This window comes from Hypanus sabinus, chromosome 9 (assembly GCF_030144855.1).
Source record: "Hypanus sabinus isolate sHypSab1 chromosome 9, sHypSab1.hap1, whole genome shotgun sequence".
Classification (NCBI taxonomy): Eukaryota; Metazoa; Chordata; class Chondrichthyes; order Myliobatiformes; family Dasyatidae; genus Hypanus; species Hypanus sabinus.
Genome location: NC_082714.1, coordinates 4,652,060 through 4,674,027, shown reverse-complemented (window position 1 = coordinate 4,674,027; position 21,968 = coordinate 4,652,060). Strand labels below are relative to the sequence as shown.

Below are 21,968 nucleotides of genomic sequence, written 5' to 3'. Positions count from 1 at the left end.
TTACCTGTTCAAACTATAACCATGGTCCATCGTAGAGAAAATCAACATTGGTTGGCAAAGTGCAAATCGTTCTGGGATCCAGGACCAAATCTCTCTCATCTCCTTTGCACTGACAATATTGGAATTGAAATTTTCAATATTGACAGCTAGGTGGACATTATGTCTGCAAGAAATCCATAATGATTGTCAAAAAATACCCAGTAAGAAATAAACCAGTATCTTTGATTAATTTATTGTACAGCACAGATATAACACAGAAGAGAATAGCAACTCAGTACCGCCAGAATCATATTGAAAATTTTAAATGGAATGTTAAAGGTCACATGACACCTTTTGTATCACATGCAAGGCAAAGCCAAAGATTCACTTGTGTCACCATAGCAACACTCAAATCAAAATTTCACTGAAAATGCAAGTTACTGCAAACATTCTGCACCTATGCAAAAAGCCGGAGAATTACACCTTTCAGGAGTTAAAATCCTTTAATACTAATTTCTTTGTTATACCGCTCCTGCGGTAATTCTTCAAATGTAAAATTAATGCAAAAAGCAATAAAACTTTTTTTTTAAAAAAGGCTGACAGAAGATACCAATTATTCAATCTTGGCACATTAACTAATTTAACTTAAATATTACAGGGATGTTGAATATGATTTGGATGAAAATGTGGTGGGGTGAGTTTGCAAATGGTGCTGAGATTGATGGAGTTAAGGATTACACAGAAGATTGCCGAAGGATACAGTGGGATACAAATCAGAGGGAGGAGTGGCAGATGGAGTTTAACCCAGGCAAGTGTGAGATGCTGCACTTTGGGAGATCCAGCAAAAAGGGAGTATGGAGTGAATGTCAGGATTCTTAATAACATTAATGAACAGAGAGACCTTGGGATTCAGATGCATGGCACCCTGAAAGTAACCACAGATATTCTAGGTTGATAAGGTGGAAAAGAAGGCTTGTCTGAGTTCAAGGGTTTTGAGTTTGAGCCGGGAAGTTGTGTTTCAGCTTTATAAGACTAGCTTAGCTGCATTTAGAATATTGCATTCAATTCTGCTCACCTCACTACAGAAAGGATGTGGAGGCTTTGGAAAGGTGCACAAGTGGTTTGCCAGGAAGTTCTACAAAGAGAGGTTGGACAAACTGCAGCTGCTTTTTCTAGAGCGGTGAAGGCTGAAGTTTATGATAAACACATCATAACCTGGGTAGGTTTGTAATCTAGTGTAGCTTTTTTGTGTGTGTGTTGTTTTTACGTAGTTCAGTGTAGTTTTTGTACTGTTTCATGTAGCACCATGGTCCTGAAAAACATTGTCTCATTTTTACTGTGTACTGTACCAGCAGTTATGGTGGAAATGACAATAAATGTTACTTGTCTTGTCTTGACTTCACATAAAATTATGCAAGGCATAGATAGGCTGCAGGTACCTTTTTGCCCAGGATTGAAATATTGTGGCATGTGTTTAAGGTGGGGGGGGGGGGGGGGAGGAGTAGGAAAGGAGATGTTAATAAACACAAAAGATCCTACAGATGATAGAAATTTTGAGCAACACATACAAAATACTGGTGGAACCCGGCAAGTCAGACAACATCTATGCAAAGGAATAAACAGTTGATGTTTCTGGCCAAGACCCTGCACCAGGACTGGAAAGGAGGGGGCAGAAACCAGTGAGAATGGTGGGTGCCTGGATTGCACTGCCAGAGGTGGTGGTAGAGGCAGATAGCATAGAAGTATTTAAGAGACTCTTAGATAGACGCATGAATTAGGAGTCATTGATTTAATTCATTTGTGGGCCGGATGTCCTAGATGTCCTGTTCAGTGTCCTAGATGTACTGTTGCAAGTTATGCAACATAACTTTGTGGCTTTATGTTGGGGGAGCAGCATCAGCGCTAGTGATACGAAAAGTCTAAATAAGCTCATCAAAAAGATGGGATTCATGCTTGGCTACAACCTGGACTCCTTTGAGTTAGTGGTGGAGAGGAGGTCACTAAACAAATTGTTATCCATTATGGACAATCTTACACATCCTCTCCATGATGAACTGAATAAGCAGCGGAACATCCTTTCGAACAGACTCATTCAGCTCCGCTGTCATAAGGTTCATTACAGAAAACCTTTCCTGCCAAATGCAAGAAGCATGTACAACAGTTCATCACTGTGTGACAAGTGAACACGCATCACAGTACAATAGGCTCTGTTTTATTATTCCGTACATTATTATTGCACATTGGTAAATTACTGTATATATTATTCTGTACTCATTGTGCTTTTAAATGTTGCTGCTGTAACAAAAGAATTTCCCCACTCAGGATCAATAAAGTATTTATTATTACTAAAGTAGAGAGTGGTGCTTTAATTCAGAAAGTGAAAAAATACCATCATTAATAATGTCAATCCAAATGACCTATAAATCATTTAGGTCAAAATGGCTCCTACCTTCCATTTAAATTATGTGCCTATTTCAGTGCAGTAAGTTTAACATTTAATGCCATTTCAACATTCTTACATAGAAAAATGGAAACACAGAAAACCTACAGCACAATACAGGCCCTTCGGCCCACAAAGCTGTGCTGAACATGTCCTTACCTTGGAAATTCCCTAGAGTTACCCATAGCCCTCTATTTTTCTAAGCTCCATGAACTTATCCAGGAATCTCTTAAAAGACTCTATTGTATTCACCTCCATCACCGCCGCTGGCAGCCCATTCCACACACTCCGTGTAAAGAACTTTCCCCTGACATCTCTTCTGTACCTACTTGCAAGCACCTTAAAACTGTGCTTTTTCATGTTAGCCATTTCAGCCCTGGAAAAGCCTCAGACTATCCACATGATCAATGCCTCTCATTATCTTGTACATATCTATCAAGTCACCTCTCATTGTCCGTAGCTCCAAGGAGAAAAGGCCAAGTTCACTCATCCTATTCTCATAAGGCACACTCCCCAATTCAGGCAACATCCTTATAAATCTCCTCTGCACCCTTTCTATGGTTTCCACGTCCTTCCTGTACTGAGGCAACCAGAACTGAGCACAGTACTCCAAGTGGGGTCTGACCTGGGTCTTATATAGCTGCAACATTACCTCTCAGCTCTTAAACTCAATCCCCCGGTTGATGAAGGCCAATGCACTGTATACCTTCTTAACCGCAGAGTCAACCTGCGCTGCAGCTTTGAGTGTCCTATGGACTCGGATCCCAAGATCCCTCTGATCCTCTACACTGCCAAGCATCTTACCATTAATACTATATTCTGCCATTATATTTGACCTACCAAAATAAACCACCTCACACTTATCTGGATTGAACTCCATCTGCCATTTCTCAGCCCAGTTTTGCATCCTGTCAATGTTCCACTGTAACCTCTAACAGCCCTCCACACTACCCACAACACCTCCAACCTTTGTATCATCAGCAAATTTATTAACCCATCCCTCCACTTCCTCATCCAGGTCATTTATAAAGATCACAAAGAATAGGGGTCTCAGAACAGATCCCTGAGGCACACCACTGGTCACTGACCTCCATGCAGAATAGGACCTGTCTACAACCACTCTTTACCTTTTGTGGGCAAGTAAATTCTGGATCCACAAAGCAATGTCCCTTTGGATCCCACGCCTCCTTACTTTCTCAATAAGCCTTGCATGGGGTACCTTATCAAATGCCTTGCTCAAATCCATATACACGACATCTATGGCTCTACCTTCATCAATGTGTTTGGTCACATTCTCAAAAATTCAATCAGACTCGTAAGGTACGACCTGCATTTTACAAAGCAATGCTGACTATTCCTAATTATATTATGATTATGTTCACAAATGTTCATAAATCCTGCTTCTCAGGATCTTCTCCATCAACTTCAACAGTGGCTGGATGGGAGATGCCAGAGAGTAGTGGTGGATAACTGTTTGTCAGGTTGGAGGCCAGTGACTAGTGGTGTGCCTCAGGGATCTGTACTGGGTCCAGTGTTGTTTGTCATATACATTAATGATTTGGATGATGGGGTGGTAAATTGGATTAGTAAGTATGCAGATGATACTAAGGTAGGTATCGTCGTGGATAATGAAGTAGGTTTTCAAAGCTTGCAGAGAGATTTAGGCCAGTTAGAAGAGTGGGATGAATGATGGCAGATAGAGTTTATGCTGATAAGTGTGAGATGCTACATTTTGGTAGGAATAATCCAAATAGGACATACATGGTAAATGGTAGGGCATTGAAGAACGCAGTAGAACAGAGTGATCTAGGAATAATGGTGCATAGTTCCCTGAAGGTGGAATCGCATGTGGATAGGGTGGTGAAGAAAGCTTTTGGTATGCTGGCCTTTATAAATCAGAGCACCGAGTATAGGAGTTGAGATGTAATGTTAAAATTGTACAAGGCATTGGTATGGCCGAATTTGGAGTATTGTGTACAGTTCTGGTCATCAAATTATAGGAAAGATGTCAACAAAATAGAGAGAGTACAGTGAAGATTTACTAGAATGTTACCTGGGTTTCAGCACTTAAGTTACAGGGAAAGGTTGAATAAGTTAGGTCTTTATTCTTTGGAGCGGAGAAGGTTGAGGGGGGACTTGATAGAGGTATTTAAAATTATGAAGGGGATAGATAGAGTTGACGTGGATAGGCTTTTTCCATTGAGAGTAGGGGAGATTCAAACAAGAGGACATGAGTTGAGAGTTAAGGGGCAGAGAGCGGTAGCTGTGTGGAACGAGCTTCCAGTAGAAGTGGTAGAGGCAGGTTCAGTATTGTCATTTAAAGTAAAATTAGATAGGTATATGGACAGGAAAGGAATGGAGGGTTATGGGCTGAGTGTGGGCCAGTGGGACTAGGTGAGAGTAAGTGTTTGGCATGGACTAGAAGGGCCGAGATGGCCTGTTTCCATGCTGTAATTGTTATATGGTTATATGTTATATAACTTACCAACCACTGAAGTAAGACTCACTGGTCTATAATTTCCTCGGCCATCTCTACTCTCTTTCTTGAATAAGGGATCAATATCTGCAATTCTCCAATCCTCCGGAATCTCTCCCAACCACATTGATGATGCAAAGATATCGCCAGAGGCTCAGCAATCTCCTCCCTCAATTCCCACAGTAGCCTGGGGTACAACCTGTCCAGTCCTGGTGACTTATAGAAACATAGAAAAAAGGTGCAGGAGTAGGCCATTCAGCTCTTTGAGCCTGCATCGCCATTCAGCATGATCATGGCTGATCATCCAACTCAGAACCCTGTACCTGCTTTCTCTCCATACCCCCAATCCCTTTAGCCACAAGGGCCATATCTAACTTGCTCTTAAATATAGCCAATGAACCGGCCTCAACTGTTTCCTGTGGCAGAGAATTCCACAGATTCACCCCTCTCTGTGTGAAGAAGTTTTTCCTCATCTCAGTCCTAAAAGGCTTCCCCTTTATCCTCAAACTGTGACCCCTCATTCTGGACTTCCCCAACATCGGAAACAATCTTCCTGTATCTAGCCTGTCCAATCCCTTTAGAATTTTATATGTTTCAATAAGATCCCCCCTCAATCTTCTAAATTCCAGTGAGTATAAGCCTAGTTGATCCAGTCTTTCTTCATATGAAAGTCCTTAATATCTACATGCTCAAGCTTTTCAGTCCGCTGTAAGTCAATCGCCAAGATCGTCTTCTGTAGTGAATACTGAAGCAAAGTATTTATTAAATACCTCTGCTATCTCCTCCGGTTCCATACACACTTTTCCACTGTCACACTTGATTGGTCCTATTCTCTCACGTCTTATCCTCTTGCTCTTCACATACTTGTAGAATGCCTTGGGGTTTTCCTTAATCCTGTCTGCCAAGGCCTTCTCATGGCCCCTTCTGACTCTCCTAATTTCATTCTTAAGCTCCTTCCTGTTAGCCTTATAATCAACTAGATCTCTATCATTACCTAGTTTTTTTTTAACCTTTCGTAAGCTCTTCTTTTCTTCTTGATTAGATTTACAAGTCTTTGTACACTACGGTTCCTGTACCTTACCATCCTTTCCATCTCATTGAGATGGAACTCCACACAAATATCCCCTGAACATTTGCCACATTTTTCCCCTACATTTCCCTGAGAATATCTGTTTCCAATTTATGTTTCCAAATTCCTGCCTGATAACCTCATATTTCCCCTTACTCCAATTAAAGACTTTCCTATCTGTTCCTGTCTCTCTCTCAAATGCTTTGGTAAAGGAGATAGAATTGTGATCACTATCTCTAAAATGCTGTCCCACTGACAGATTTGACACCTGACCAGGTTCACTTACCAATACCAGATCAAGTACAGCCTCTCCTTTTGTAGGCTTATCTACATACTGTGTCAAGAAAACTTCCTAAACACATCTAACAAACTCCACCCCATCAAAACCACTCACTCCAGGGAGATGCCAATCGATATTTGGGAAAGTAAAATCTCCCACCACAAAAACCCTGTTATACTTACATGTTACCAGAATCTATCTCCCTATCTGCTCCTCAATGTCCCTGTTACTATTGGGTAGTCTATCAAAAACACCCAGTAGAGTTATTGACCACTTCCTGTTCCTAACTTCCACCCACAGGGACTCCGTAGACAATCCCTCAATGACTTCCTCCTTTTCTGCAGCTGTGACACTATCTCTGATCAACAGTGCCACGCCCCCACCTCTTTTGTCTCCCTCCCCGTCCTTTCTGAAACATTTAAAGCCTGGCACTCTAAGTAACCATTCCTGCCCCTGAGCCATTCAAGTCTCTGTAATGGCCACAACATCATAGCTCCAAGTATTGATCCATGCTCTAAGCTCATCCACTTGGTTCATAATACTCCTTGCACTAAAATACAAACCCCACTTCCAGAAAAGTTGGGATATTTTCCAAAATGCAATAAAAGCAAAAATCTGTGATATTGTTGCGACCCACTTCCCAGCGCACTCGAACTGGCTCACAAAGTGGCGCGCGCCGGCATTGAGGCAAGTCCCAAAGAGGGCGCCAAGCCTGCTTCACCAGCAAGGGGAAAATCCCGTGCGTGGGACAGGACTGTGAATACGTGCCCCCTATGGCATTCCCGCCCAGGGAGGGCGGGATCAGGAAGGCTTTAAAGCGAGGCCGCAAAGTTTGAATAAACCTCTTTTGTAACTGCAGCTCACCGACTCCGTGTCGTTATTGCAGCACTGCGTGTAGCACACCGCTACAATTGGTGACCCTGACGGCCCAAACGATATTTGGACCAGAGATGAACGACACCGCATCTGTTCATGCAGTTTTGTTAAAACTGCCAAGCTTTTGGATGCTGTGACCTCGCCTATGGTTCCAGCAAGCAGAAGCCCAATTCCACATTCGGCGGATAACCTCGGATGCCACATGTTACTACTACGTGGTGAGCTCCCTTGACCAGGAGACAGCCGCCCAGGTTGCGGAGTTCATACAATCGCCCCCAGCGGACGGCAAATACACAGAATTCAAAGCCTTGTTCATAAGGACTTTTGGACTCTCACTGCGCGAGCTAGCTGCCCGCTTACTGGATCTGGATGATTTGGGGGACAGGCCACCATCAGCTTTGATGAACGAGATGCTGTCCCTGGCTGGAGGTCACAAGCCCTGCTTCATGTTTGAACAGGCGTTCCTGGAGCAGCTGCCCGAGGACATATGCCTGCTGCTGTCTGACGCGGATTTCAGCGACTCCCAGAAGGTGGCGGTCCAGGCAGCCGTGCTGTGGAAAGCCAAGAAGGAGAATGGGACGTCCGTCACACAGATCACCAGGCATACGTCGCTGCGAACTACGTAGCACCGGCTGTGATTGCATAGGTGCCGGTGGTGATTGCACTGGAGACGGTGGTTGTGCTGGTTCCGGCCTGACTGGAGGTGTGCAGGTGGCGGGGTCTGTGGCGTCCACGGGACCGGCGGGGGATCGTGCGGCTGGACAGCATCAACGTTGTGCAGAGCAGTCTCCAGCGTGTCTCGATCGCCGAGTGTAAGGTAAGATCAGCATTTTCCAGCAGCCACTGGCGCACGTACATTGACCTGACCCCGTAATGAAGGCGTCTCATACCAGGAGCTCCACATGCTGTTCCGCCATTAGTCCCTTACAGTCGCAGACCCGCACGAGTGTCTGTAGGGCTCTGAGAAAATCCCCGCTCGACTCGCCGGTTCACTGCCGCCGCATCGCCAAACTATGTCTTGCATAGACGGTGTTCACCGGCTGCAGGTACTGTCTTTTGAGGGCGTCCAGTGCCCCTTGGTGGGTCGGCAGGTCTCTGATAAGGGAGAATACTTTCGGACTGACTCTGGAAAGGAGGATTTTGTACATTGTAGCAGGTTCAGTCACTGGAATCACTTCCAATAATGATTGGAAGCATGCAAGCCAGAGTTCAAAGGCAAGAGCTGCTTCTGGAGCTTGAGGGTCCAAGTCTAATTTTTCCGGACGTAAAATACTCTCCATGTTTTAAAACTTCCGGCCAATAAAATTGATGCACCATCAATAACTCTCGGAGACATGAGGCGAGATGTAGGCTTTTATTGGCTGAAAGAAAGAACAAGCAGCAAGTGACCACCACACTACATCCTGGAGACTGAACCCAGGGCTGTGTCTCCAATCGCCTTTATACCGGGGTCCGTGGGAGGAGCCACAGGAGCAGTCAGCAGGGGGGCGTGTCCAGACAGGTATATGTAGCTCACCACAGGGGCGCAGAAGCTCGCCACTGTAGCCCGCCCTGCAAGTTCCTGGGAAACGCCAGGGCCAGCCGCCGCTGATGGCTACGGCAGCTGGCCATTGGGATAGCTTCTTGTATGTCTGGGACAAGCAGTCGGGACGCTGCTTTTTGGTCGACACTGGAGCCGAGATCAGTGTCTTACCTCCGACGAGTTACTACACCCGCAACAGAGAACCAGGTCCCACCCTGAGGGCCGCGAACGGCAGCACAGTAAGGACCTACGGCACCCGTACAGTGCGGCTACAGTTCGGCTCCAGCCAGTTCACGTGGGACTTCACACTGGCCGCCGTAGCCCAACCGCTCCTAGGAGCAGATTTTTTGTGACCTGGTCGACCTGCCCAGGAAGAGACTGGTCCACGCTGAGACCTTTCAAATGTTCTCCCTGGGTGAAGCCCAGTTGCCGGCCCCACACTTAGACTCCATCATGCTGTCCGACAACGACTTCACCAGAGTCCTGGAGGATTTCCCATCGGTTCTGACACCACAGTTCATGGTAGCCATGCCCAGACACAGCGTACAGCACCACATCCCGACACAAGGACCACCCCTCCATGCCCGTGCTCGAAGGCTTCCCCCAACTGGCCCCAAGCTCCGACTGGCGAAGGAGGAGTTCAAGAGGATGGAGGAATTAGGGATCATACGGCGGTCTGACAGCCCATGGGCCTCCCCCCTGCACATGCTGCCCAAAGCAACAGGGGGCTGGAGACCATGCGGCGACTACCGCACGCTGAACGAGGCTACAACACCGGACCACTACCCTGTGCTGCACATTCAGGACTTTGCAGCAAACCTGCACGGTACACGGATCTTCTCCAAGGTAGACCTTGTCCAGGGATACCATCCAATCCTGATGCATCCGGACGATGTCCCCAAAACGGCACTCATCATCCCTTTCGCCTTTTCAAGTTCCTCTGCATGCTGTTCGGCCTAAAGAATGCCACACAGACCTTTCAGCGGTTAATGGACTCGGTGGGACGCGACCTGCACTTCGCTTTCATCTATTTGGATGACATCCTCATAGCCAGCAGCAGTCTTCAGAAGCATCTGTCCCACCTCCGTCAACTCTACGCCCGACTGAGTGAATACGGCCTGACAATCAACCCGGCCAAATGCCAGTTCAGGCTCGACACCATCGACTTCCTGGGCCACAGGATTACTAAAGACGGGGCAACCCCTCTGCCCGCCAAGGTAGACGCGGTCCGCCATTTCCCCCAACTCAACACAATCAAAGGCCTTAAGGAATTCGTGGGTATGGTGAATTTCTACCACCGCATCCTCCCTTCAGCTGCCCGAATCATACACCCCCTGTTCGCCCTGATGTTGGGAAAGGGCAAGGACATTACCTGGGACAAGGAGTCCGCCGCCGCTTTCATTAAAACCAAAGAAGCCTTGGCAAATGCCACGATACTAGAGCACCCCAGAACGGATGTCCCTACTGCCCTCACAGTGGACGCATCCAACACGGCAGTCGGTGGAGTGCTGGAACAACTCATTGAGGGTTGCTGGCAACCCCTGGCATTTTTCAGCAAACACCTACGACCACCCGAACTCAAATACAGTGCTTTCGACCGGGAACTGTTGGCGCTATACCTGGCAATCCGGCATTTCAGGTACTTCTTAGAAGGTAGGCCCTTCACCACCTTCATGGACCACAAACTGCTTACCTTTGCGTTCACGAAAGCATCCGACCCCTGGTCGTTCCGCCAGCAGCGACATCTGTCCTACATCTCTGAATACACGACGGATGTCTGGCATGTCTTGGGAAAGGACACTGTCGTGGCGGACGCCCTCTCCCGCCCTAACATCCAAGCACTGTCCCAGGGACTATGAAGCGCTGGCAGAGGTGCAGCAGGCAGACGAGGAGATCCCTAGTTACAGGACGGCAGTCTCCGGTTTGCAGCTCCAGGACCTCCCCGTAGGCCCAGGTGAGAGGACCCTACTCTGTGACGTAACCACCGGCCAACCCCGCCCCATCGTCCCGGCAGCGGCGCATTTTTGACTCCATTTATAACTTAGCGCACCCCTCCATCAGGACAACCGTCCAGATGGTAGCCAGCAGGTTCGTTTGGCACGGACTCCGCAAGGAAGTCAGTGAATGGGCCAAAATGTGCATGCACTGCCAAAAAGCCAAGGTGCAGCGGCACACCAAAGCTCTGCTGCAGCAGTTCCACCCCACCCGCCGGCGTTTCGACCACATTCATGTGGATATTGTGGGCCCCCTGCCAGTGTCGTGAGGAGCGCGGCACCTCCTGACTATTGTGGTGGACCGGTTCACAAGATGGCCAGAGGCGGTCCCGCCGACCGACACCACCTCCGAATCTTGCGCCCGGGCACTGATTGCCACCTGGGTATCTCACTTTGGTGTACCAGCCCACATGACCTCCGACAGAGGCGCCCAGTTCACCTCCAGCCTGTGGTCAGCTATGGCCAGCCTTTTGGGGACACAGCTGCATCACACAACTGCCTACCACCCACAGTTGAACGGACTAGTGGAGCATTTCCACCGTCACCTGAAGTCGGCTCTCATGGCCTGCCTCAAAGTGCCTAACTGGGTAGACAAGCTTCCCTGGGTCCTGCTCGGAATCCACATGGCGCCCAAAGAGGACCTGCATGCCTCGTCGGCCGAGTTGGTGTACGGCGCACCTCTGGTCATCCCAGGAGAGATCATACCAGCCCCAAGGGGGCAAGAGGAAGAACCCACAGCAGTCCTGGGCAGACTACACGAGAGGCTCGGTAACCTGGCCCCCATACCCACTTCACAGCATGGGCAGAACCCGACCTGCATACCCAAAGACCTGCAAAACTGTAAGTTCGTTTTTGTACGACGGGGCAGACATCGGGCACTGCTACAGCGGCCCTACGAGGGGCCGTTTACGGTGATCAGAAACAACGGATCCACAGTCGTGCTGGACATTGGGGGGGAAAGAGGAGGTTTTCCACAGTGGACCGACTCAAACTGGCCCACGTGGACTTGGCGCAGCCGGTTGAGATTCAGGCACCGCGGCGCAGAGGCAGACCTCCCAAACAGAGTCCTACCCAGACTGTGGACATTGGGGGGTGAATCGCCGGTTCGGGGGGGGGGGGGTTATGTGGCGACCCACTTCCCCGTGCACTCGAACTGGCTCACAAAGTGGCGCGCGCCGGCATTGAGGCAGGTCCCAAAGAGGGTGCCAAGCCTGTTTCACCAGCAAGGGGAAAAGCCCGCGCGTAGGACGGGACTGTGAGTACGTGCCCCCTATGGCATTCCCGCCCAGAGAGGGTGGGATCGGGAATGCTTTAAAGCGAGGCCACGAAGTTTGAATAAACCTCTTTTGCAACTGCAGCTCACCGACTCCATGTTGTTATTGCAGCGCTGCATATGTTAATTCACGTGAACCTTTATTTAACTGACAAAAGTACAAAGAAAAGATTTTCAATAGTTTTACTGACCAACTTAATTGTATTTTGTAAATATACACAAATTCAGAATTTGATGGCTGTAACACATTCAACAAAAGTTGGGACAGAGTTAAAATAAGATTGAAAAGTGCACAGAATATTCAAGTAACACCGATTTGGAAGACTCCACATTAAGCAGGCTAAATGGTAGCAGGTGAGGTATAAAAGTATAAAAGTAGCGTCCATCAAAGGCTCAGACTTTGCAAGCAAGGATGGGTCGAGGCTCACCCCTTTGTGCCAAAATTCTTGAGAGAATTGTTAGTCAGTTCAAAAGGAACATTTCCCAATGCAAGATTGCAGAGAATTTAGGTCTTTCAACATCTACAGTACATAATATTGTGAAAAGATTCAGAGAATTCAGAGAAATCTCAGTGCATAAAGGGCAAGGTTGGAAACCACTGTTGAATGCGCGTGATCTTTCAGCCCTCAGGCGGCACTGCCTAAGAAACCGTCATGCTACTGTGACAATTATAGCTACCTGGACTCGGGAGTACTTCGGAAAACCATTGTCACTTAACACAGTCTGTTGCTGCATCCAGAAATGCAACTTGAAACTGTATTACGCAAGGAGGAAGCCATATGTCAACTCTATGCAGAAACGCCAGCGAGTTCTCTGGGCCCGAGCTCATCTCAGATGGACCGAAAGACTGTGGAACAGTGTGCTGTGGTCAGATGAGTCCACATTTCAGCTAGTTTTCAGAAAAAACAGGCGTCGAGTTCTCTGTGCCAAAGATGAAAACGACCATCCTGATTGTCATCAGCGAAAGGTGCAAAAGCCAGCATCTGTGATGGTATGGGGGTGCAACAGTGCCCACGGCATGGGTGAGTTGCATGTATGTGAAGGTACCATTGACTCTGAGGTGTATATTAGGATTTTAGAGAGACATATGTTGCCATCAAGGCGACGTCTCTTCCCGGGACGTCCATGCTTATTTCAGCAGGACAATGCCAGACCACATTCTGCATGGGCTACAACAACGTGGCTTTGTAGACACAGAGTGTGTGTGCTTGACTGGCCTGCTGCCAGTCCAGATCTATCTCCTGTTGAAAATGTATGGCGCATCATGAAGAGGAGAATCAGACAACGGAGACCACGGACTGTTGAGCAGCTGAAGTCTCATATCAAGCAAGAATGGACAAAATTTCCAATTGCAAATCTACTACAATTAGTATCCTCAGTTCCAAAGCGATTAAAAAGTGTTAGTAAAAGGAAAGATGATGTAACACAATGGTAAACATGCCTCTGTCCCAACTTTTGTTGAGTGTGTTACAGCCATCAAATTCTAAATGTGTATATTTACAAAATACAATTAAGTTGGTCAGTAAAACTATTGAAAATCTTTTCTTTGTACTTTTGTCAGTTAAATAAAGATTCACATGAATTAACATATCACAGATTTTTGTTTTTATTGCATTTTGGAAAATATCTGAACTTTTCTGGAAATGGGGTTTGTAGACACATCTCAAACCATCGGTCTGAGCGCGTCTCTTCTCTATCACCTGCCTATCCTCCCTCTCGCACTGTCTCCAAGCTTTCTCTATTTGTGAGCCAACCGTCTCCCTCAGTCTCTTCAGTACGGTTCCCACCCTCCAGCAATTCTAGTTTAAATTCTCCCCAATAACCTTTGCAAACCTCCCTGCCAGGATATTGGTCCCCCTGGGATTCAAGTGCAACCCGTCCTTTTTGTACAGGTCAGGCCTGCCCCAAAAGAGGTCCCAATGATCCAGAAATCTGAATCCCTGCCCTCTGCTCCAATCTCTCAGCCATGCATTTATCCTCCACTTCATTCTATTGCTATACTCACTGTTGCGTGGCACAGGCAGTAATCCTGAGATTACTACTTTTGAGGTCCTGCTTTTCAAATTCCTTCCTAACTCCCAGTAATCTGTTTTCAGGACCTCCTCCCCTTTCCTATCTATGTCGTTGGTACCAATATGTACCACGACATCTCCTGTTCGCCGTCCCACTTCAGGATATCGTGGATGTGATGAGAAACATCCTGGACCTTGGCACTTGGGAGGCAAACTACCATCCATATTTCTTTCCTGCGCCAACAGAATCACCTGTCTGACCCCTTAACTATAGAGTCCCCTATCACTGCTGCCATCCTCTTCCTTTCCCTACCCTTCTGAGCCACAGGCCTAGACTCTATGCCAGAGGCACAGCCATTGTTGCTTCCCACAGGTGGGCCGACCTCCCCCCATCGGTACTCAAATAGGAGTACTTATTGTTAAGGGGGATAGCCACAGGGGTACTCTCTAGCATCTGACTCTTGCCCTTCCCTCTCTTGACTGTTACCCACTTAATCTGTCTCCCAAGGGCTTAGGTGATTACCTGCCTATAACTCCTCTCTATCACCACCTCATTCTCCCTGACCAGACGAAGGTCATTGAGCTGTACCTCCAGTTCTCTAACGCAGTCCCTAAGGGGCTGCAGCTTGATGCACCTGGCACAAATGTGGCTGTCTGAGAGGCTGGGCTTCGTCAGGTCTTCCTACATCTCACACCAAGCACAGAACACTGGCATCAGACACACATCTCCTGTCTGTACTCTACACAGGCAACCTACCTCGCCTCGACCTGTTAGCACTGAAGCCCCGCTAAGCCAAAGCCTTCCTACTCTGTCTTCCTCTACTCCCAACACGCACTCTATAAAGCTGTCTCCCTTTAAACTCTTCTCGCTGTTCTACCTGGCTGATGTCCACGCGCTTGCATAGTCATGCCCCAATCATTCCAACATTCTTAAATGAGTAGTACTCAATTATCACCAGCACATAACTTGTTGCTTCAGAGGTCCAAACACACTAGACCACTGCTACACTACGTTAAGAAATGCCTATTATTCATTCCAGAGATCGCATTGTAACAAGTCCGATCATTTGGCTGTACTCCTGCTACTTGCATACAAACAGAGCCTAAAGAGCAAGGCTCCAGAGATCAAGACAACCAAGAGGTGGTTGCAGGAGGCTGAGGAACAGTTACAGGATAGCCTTGAGTCAGTGGACTGGGTCATGTTCAAGAACTCATCTGAGGACCTGAATGACTGCACCAGGCTCGTTACAGACTTTATTAAAACAGCTGTAGATGAGTGTGTCCCCACAAAATCATTCAGGGTTTCTCTAATCAGAAACCCTAGATGACCATTAAAATCCAGAACCTGCTGAGAGCCAGATCAGAGGCATTCAAGTCTGGAGATCAAAAATGCTACAAGAGGTGCAGATATGATCTTTGGAAAGCCATCTCTTGGGTGGTAGAGATTCCAGACTAGACTGGAATCAACGAGGGATGCTTGGCATCTGCAGCAGGATTTGAATGCCATAATCTCCTACAAAGCTAAATCTTGCAACATAGGGCACAGCTTTGCTTCAATTCCAGATGAGCTCAATGCCTTCTAAGCTTGCTTTGACCACCAGAACAAGGAGGAACCTTTGCATACCCTGAAGACTACCAATAATCCTTTGGTCTGAATATCTGAAGATGATGTGTGGGCTGCCTTCAAGAGAGTGAATCCAAGGAAAGCATTCAGTCCGGGCAGAGTGCCAGGCCAAGCACTGAAGACGTGCTAACCAACTGGCTGGTGTATTCACAGATATGTTCAACCTCTTGATCCGGCAGTGTGTGGTACCCACCTGCTTCAATTAGACTTCAATCATACCAGTGCCCGAGAAAAGCACGTAACCTATCTAAATGACTATCGCCCAGCAGCACTTACATCCATGGTGATAAAGTGTTTTGAGAGGCTGGTGTTGAAGTACATCAGTTCCTGTCTGAATGGTGACTTGGATCCACTTCAATTCACCTACCAAAGCAACAGGTCTACAGCAGATGCTATCTTGTGGGCTCTTCACACAACCCTGGAACATCTGGACAGCAAAGGTACATACATCAGAATATTATTTATCGATTACAGGTCGGCACTTAACACCATCATCCCCTCAAAACTAATTAATAAACTCCAAGACCTGGGCCTCAATATCCCCTTGTGCAATTGGATCCGGATTTCCTCACTTGTGGACCCTAGTCAGTTCAGACTGGCAAAAACATCTCCTCCACAATCTCCATCATCACAGGAGCACTGCAGGGATGTGTACTTAGCCCTCTGCTCTACTCTCTTTACACCTATGACCGTGTGGCTAAGTACAACTCCAAAACCATATACAAGTTTGCTGACAACACCACTATTGTGGGCTGTATCAAAGGGGGTGATGAATCTGCACACAGGAGAGAGATTGAAAACTTGGCTGAGTGGTCAATAAGACCAAGGAACTGATTGTAGATTTCAGGAGAGGGAAACCAGAGGTCCATGAGCCAGTAATCATTGTAAGATCAGTGATGGAGAGGGTCAGTAACTTAAAATTCCTGGGTGTCACTATCTTAGAGAACCTGTCCTGGACCAATCATATAAATATAATTGCGAAGAAAGTAAAACAGCACCTCTACTTCCTCAGGAGACTGCAGAGGTTCGTCATGACATTGAAAACCTTGGTAAACTTCTGTGGTGGAAAGTGTGCTGACTGGGTGCATTACGACCTAGTATTGGAACACCAGTGTCTTAGAGCGAAAAATCCTACAAAAGGAAGGTAAATTCCGCCCAGCACATTATGGATAAAAACCTTCCCAACCATTGAGCACATCTACATGAAACGTTGCTGTAGAAAAGCAGCATCCATCATCAGAGACCCCCACCACCCAGGCCATGCTCTTTTCTCGCTGCTGCCATCAAGTGGAAGGTACAGGAGCCTCAGGACTTGCATCACCAGGTTCGAGAACAGTTACTACCCCTCAACCATCAGGCTCTTGAACAAAAGGGGATAGTTACACTCACTTAAGGACTCTGGCATAGTTATTTCATGCTCGTTATTTATTACTATTTACTTATATCTGCATTTGCACAGTTTGTATACAGTTAACAGTTCTTGATGTTTATAGCAACTGTTCTATAGATTTGCTATGTATGCCTGCAGGAAAAAATCTCAGGGTTGTATGTGTTGGCATGTATGTACTCTGATAATAAATTTTACTTTGAACCATCTCTACAAGGGAACTTTTACACCAGTAGTTGTTGTTTGTACCATTTGCTCCCTTAGCAACTGAAAGAGCAGAAAAGGACCCCAAATAAATTGTGCTCACATAGAGGGGACACTAGTACTTTTCTTCCTCTGGAGTTAGGACTTCTTTCCCTCAAATCTGCTTTTATTTTTTTTTCAGACCTTACATAAATTCATATATTTTGCAAATGCCCCAAGATTAGAGGCAGCTAAGCTTTATTCCATTAGCTCTTTTTCAAAACTCAATATTAATAGTCAAAAGCTGCCAAAACACAAAAAGATCAAAGTCAAACATACAGCATTTTAGTTAACTCCTTTAGCAAAGTTGGATTTGTATATTCTCACTTGAAGGTGGCTAGGGTAATGATCACACCTGATACATTAAATTCAGAGATATTGGGTTGTGTGCTTGTTTGAATTGGGTCAAATAATTGAAAATATATGCATTTACACGATTTCTCTTTCATTTGTGAGAACTGGAGCAATTCCTGTTCAGAACAGTAGCAGTTAATGGCACTGAGGATGAGTTGTTGCAAAATATTGAAGGCATGTCAGAAGCTAGATTTCATTAGGAGTCTGAGGAGATTTGGTATGTCTCCAAAAACACACACAAGTTTTTATGGAGAGCATTCCAACTGGCTCAGCACCATCTGGTATTGTAGGGAGGAGGGGCACAGGATCGAACTAAGCTGCAAAGATTTGTAAACTTAGCTCCATCATGAGCACATATCTCAGTAGTAGGATGCCTTCAAGGACCCCCATCACCAGGGTCATGCCTTGTTCTCATTGCTACCATCAGGAAGGAGGTACAAAAGTATGAAGGCACACACTGAACGATTCAGGAACAGCTTCCTCCCCTCTGCCATGTTTTCTGAATGGACACTGAATCCATGAACACTACCTCACTACTTTTTTTATTTTTATTTTTGCACTACAGACGCGCCCACACATAAATACTTACTACTTATTGTAATTCATGGTATTATGTCTTGCATTATACTGCCGCTACAAAGTCAAATCACACGACAAATTCCGGTGATATTAAACCTGATTCTGATCTGAATAGATAAAGAACTCATATACAGAAATTCATTATTTTTACTCTTTTTGCACTACTTATTTATTTTTTTAAAATATATAGAACTTTTTATATATTGCACTGTGCTTCTGCAAAACAACAGATTTTGAGACATATGTTAAATCTGATTCTGAGATAGAAGGGCAATATTGAAGTAACATGGAAACAGTGGCAACACACACAAATTCTGGAAGAACTCAGCAGGTCAGGCAGCATCTATAGAATTGAATAAACAGTTAACATTTCAGGTCAAGACTTTTCTTTAGGACTGGAAAGGAAGGAGGAAGACAACACTGGCCCAGTGACTGGGGCAAGGCAATGTGGTGAACTGAATTTATGTTTATAACATAATTTGAAATAATACAAATCCACTGGAAACATAGATGTTCAGTTGTCTACAGGACTGTGAAACAGTCCCCATTCCAATCCAGTCTCCAATCCCCATTCATGAATTTATAAATATTATTCACCCAGCACCACACAAAAGATGAATGAATACATTCTGTTTAAACAAAAATCAGTGAAAACCAACTCTCTCCCCACTATTTATATTTGTGACATTTACCAGGAGCATTGTAGACAAAGGGCCTGAAGCATTGTGAATATCCCAGCCACCCATCTCACAATCTCTTTGACTCACTACCAACAGGATGGGGGTAAAGAAGCATCAGGACTAGGATTACCAGACTGGTAGCAGGTTCTTCCCTCAGACTGTGAAATTAATGAATACCCTACCACCACTGAGGTCTCATCAGTAGGACAGCAAGCTGTCTACTACTGTTTACTTGTGCTGCACACTATATGCACTTTGAATTGTACTTTATTAACATACTTATGGTAACATATTGTTTCATATGTGTGATATAGGTTTTGTGGGTGCACCGTGATCCGGAGGAACATTGCTTTGTTTGGTTGTATTTATGTACTGTCAAACGACAATAAACTTGAACAAGTTTTTCTTCCACTCTTCTCCCTCTGAAACCAAACGAAACACTACTCTTTCCAGTCACTGTCACCGATTACTGAGATGGATGATCAAGCCTGTTGGCCAGCAGATAAACATGGGTCCTCTGAAATTCTACTACTCAGTGATAGAGCAGGCATCGGGCTTGGACTTCTTTTGTAAATTCTAGCCAAGAAGCAAGTGAATTGGTGTAGATGTGTAGGAGTGAGAGACCAGAGAATTCCCAATTTTAATGAATTTTTGTTTATAGCCTACCTTTCTCTGTAAATTGGACATCAAGTTCACGGTTTTGCAGGAACAAATTTGGATGCCATAAGGAGTACAGACATAATGAAAGAAGAAAGAAAGAGTAATCAGTGTAAACCCCGCATCCCAAAAGTATATGCTTTGACTCACTAATCACAACAATGCAAGCTGGGATGCACTAAATATGTAAAAATAATCAGCATTTAAGTAGATTTGAGCCTGGGCCTTTACACAGTAAGACTTTGTTGAATTGTTCTAAGAAATTACATTAAAAACATTGAAATTATTTTTTTTTCCCAAACACTCATTGTACTCTATTTTTGCACAAGTTATATTAACCTTCTTACATAGCTCATCATTCTTTTAAGCTCCAGTAGTAAAGTAGTTATTCATTTATTATTGTCACATGTACTGAAGTACAGTTAAAAGTTTCATTTTCCATGCCACCCATACAGATTGTTTCATCAGAACAGGCACTGAGTAAGTACAAGGAAAAGTAGTAACAGAATGGAGAATAAAATGTTAAAAGTGCAGTGCAGGTAGACAATAAGATGCAGGTGATAATGGGGGGAGGGGAGAGGGAGAGAATTACCACCATCCGGCTGAAAAAATTCCTCCACAACTCCATTCCAAAAGGAGCCCCCTCTATGCTGAGGCTGTCCCCTCTGGTCATTGACTCTCCCACCACAGGAAACACCCTCTTCACATTCACTCTATCAAGACCTTTCACCATTCCATAGGCTTCAACGAGGTAATCCCTCTTTCTTCCAAATTCTAGTAAATGCAGGCCCAGAGCCATCAAACACTTCTTCAGATGCCATTCAAGCCATTCAATCCTGGAATCATTTTTGTAAACCTTCTTTGAACCCTCTCTAGTTTCAGCACATCCTTTCTAAGACAAGGGACCCAAACCTGCTCACAGTACTCCAAGTGAGGCCTCACCAGTGCTGAATAGTCTCAGCATTACATCCCTGCTTTTATATTCTAGTCCTCTTGAAATGAATGCTGACATTGCATTTGCCTTACTCACCACAAACTAAACCAGAAAATTAGCCTTTAGGGAATCCTGAACAAGGACTCCCAAGTCCTTCTGCATCTCAGTTTTTTAAAATTTTCTCTCTATTTAGAAGATAGTCAACTCTCATTTCTTCTACCAAAGTGCAAGACCATACACTTCCCTGCACTGTACTTCATCTATAACTTCTTTGCCCATTCTCCTAATCTGTCTAAGTCCTTCCATAGCCTCTCTACATCCTCAAAACTACCTGCCCCTCCACCTATCTTCATATCATCTGCAAACTTTGCAACAAAGCCATAAATTCCATCATCCAAATCATTGGCAACTAACGTAAAAAGAATCGGTCCCAACACAGACCTCTATGGAACACCATTAGTCACTGGCAGCTAGTCAGAAAAGGCTCCCTTTATTCCCACACTTTGCCTCCTGCCAATCAGCCACTGCTTTATCCATGCTAGAATCTTTCCTGTAATATCCTATTTTATCATGTGCCTCCAAGTACCCTGAGACCTCATTCTTAATAATAGTCTCCAAATTCTTCACAATCACTGAGGTCAGACTAACTAGCCCATAGTTCCTTCTTCTGCCTCTCTCCCTTCCTGAAGAGTGGAGTGATATTTGCAATTTCCAGTCTTCCAGAAATATTCCAGAATCTAGTGTTTCCTGAAAGATCATTCCCTAAGCCTCCATGGTCTCTTTCTGAACTCTGGGGTGTACACTACCTTGTCCAGGTTACTTGTCTAACTTGAGACCTTCTAGTTTCCCAAGAACCTTCTCTCTAGTTATGGTAACTTCACACACTTCAGACCTCCGACACTTGGAACTTCCACCATACTGCTAGTGTCTGCCACTTCATTGTCCCCCTATTACTATCTCTCCAGTGGTCAAATATCCATTCTCACCTCTCTTTTATACTTTGTTTCTGAAGAAACTTTTAGTATCATCTTTAATATTACTGGCTAGCTGATTTTCATATTCCATCTTTACCTTCTTAATGACATTTTCTAGTTGCCTTCTGTTGGTATTTGAAAGCTTCCCAATCCTCTAACTTCCACTAATCTTTGAACTATTATATGGCCTCGCTTTGGCTTTTATGTCGGCTTTGACTTCTCTTGTTAGCCATGGTTATGTCATCTTTCCTTTAGAGTACTTCTTCCTCTTTGGGATGTCTATATCCTGTGCCTTCCAAATTGTTCCCAGAAATTCCAAAAATTGCTGCTCTGCTGACAACCCTGCCAATGTTCTTTTCCAATCAATTCTAATGAACACCTCTCTCATGCCTCTGTAGTTCCCTTTTCTCCACTGTAATACTGACACGCGAGTTTAACTTCTTCTCAAATTTTAGTGTGAATTTGATCATATTATGATCACTTTCCCCTAAGGGTTCTTTTACCTTAAGCTCTCTGATCAATTCTGGTTCATTGCACAACACCCAATCCGGAATAGTTGATCCTCTAGTGGGCTCAACCATGAGCTGCTCTAAAAAGCCATCCGGTAGGCACTCT

At 45.3% G+C, this 21,968-nt stretch overlaps 1 protein-coding gene across 3 annotated transcripts in view; it reads right to left on the bottom strand.

The window, feature by feature from the left end:
- tbc1d24 (TBC1 domain family, member 24) overlaps positions 1-21,968 on the bottom strand; it is a 73,740-nt gene that overhangs the window by 15,874 nt on the left and 35,898 nt on the right. For all 3 annotated transcript variants that reach the window (XM_059978895.1, XM_059978894.1, XM_059978893.1), the window contains exon 3: positions 5-163. In XM_059978895.1, coding sequence (XP_059834878.1) covers positions 5-163 — 159 coding nt within the window. The remainder of the gene's footprint in view (positions 1-4; positions 164-21,968) is intronic.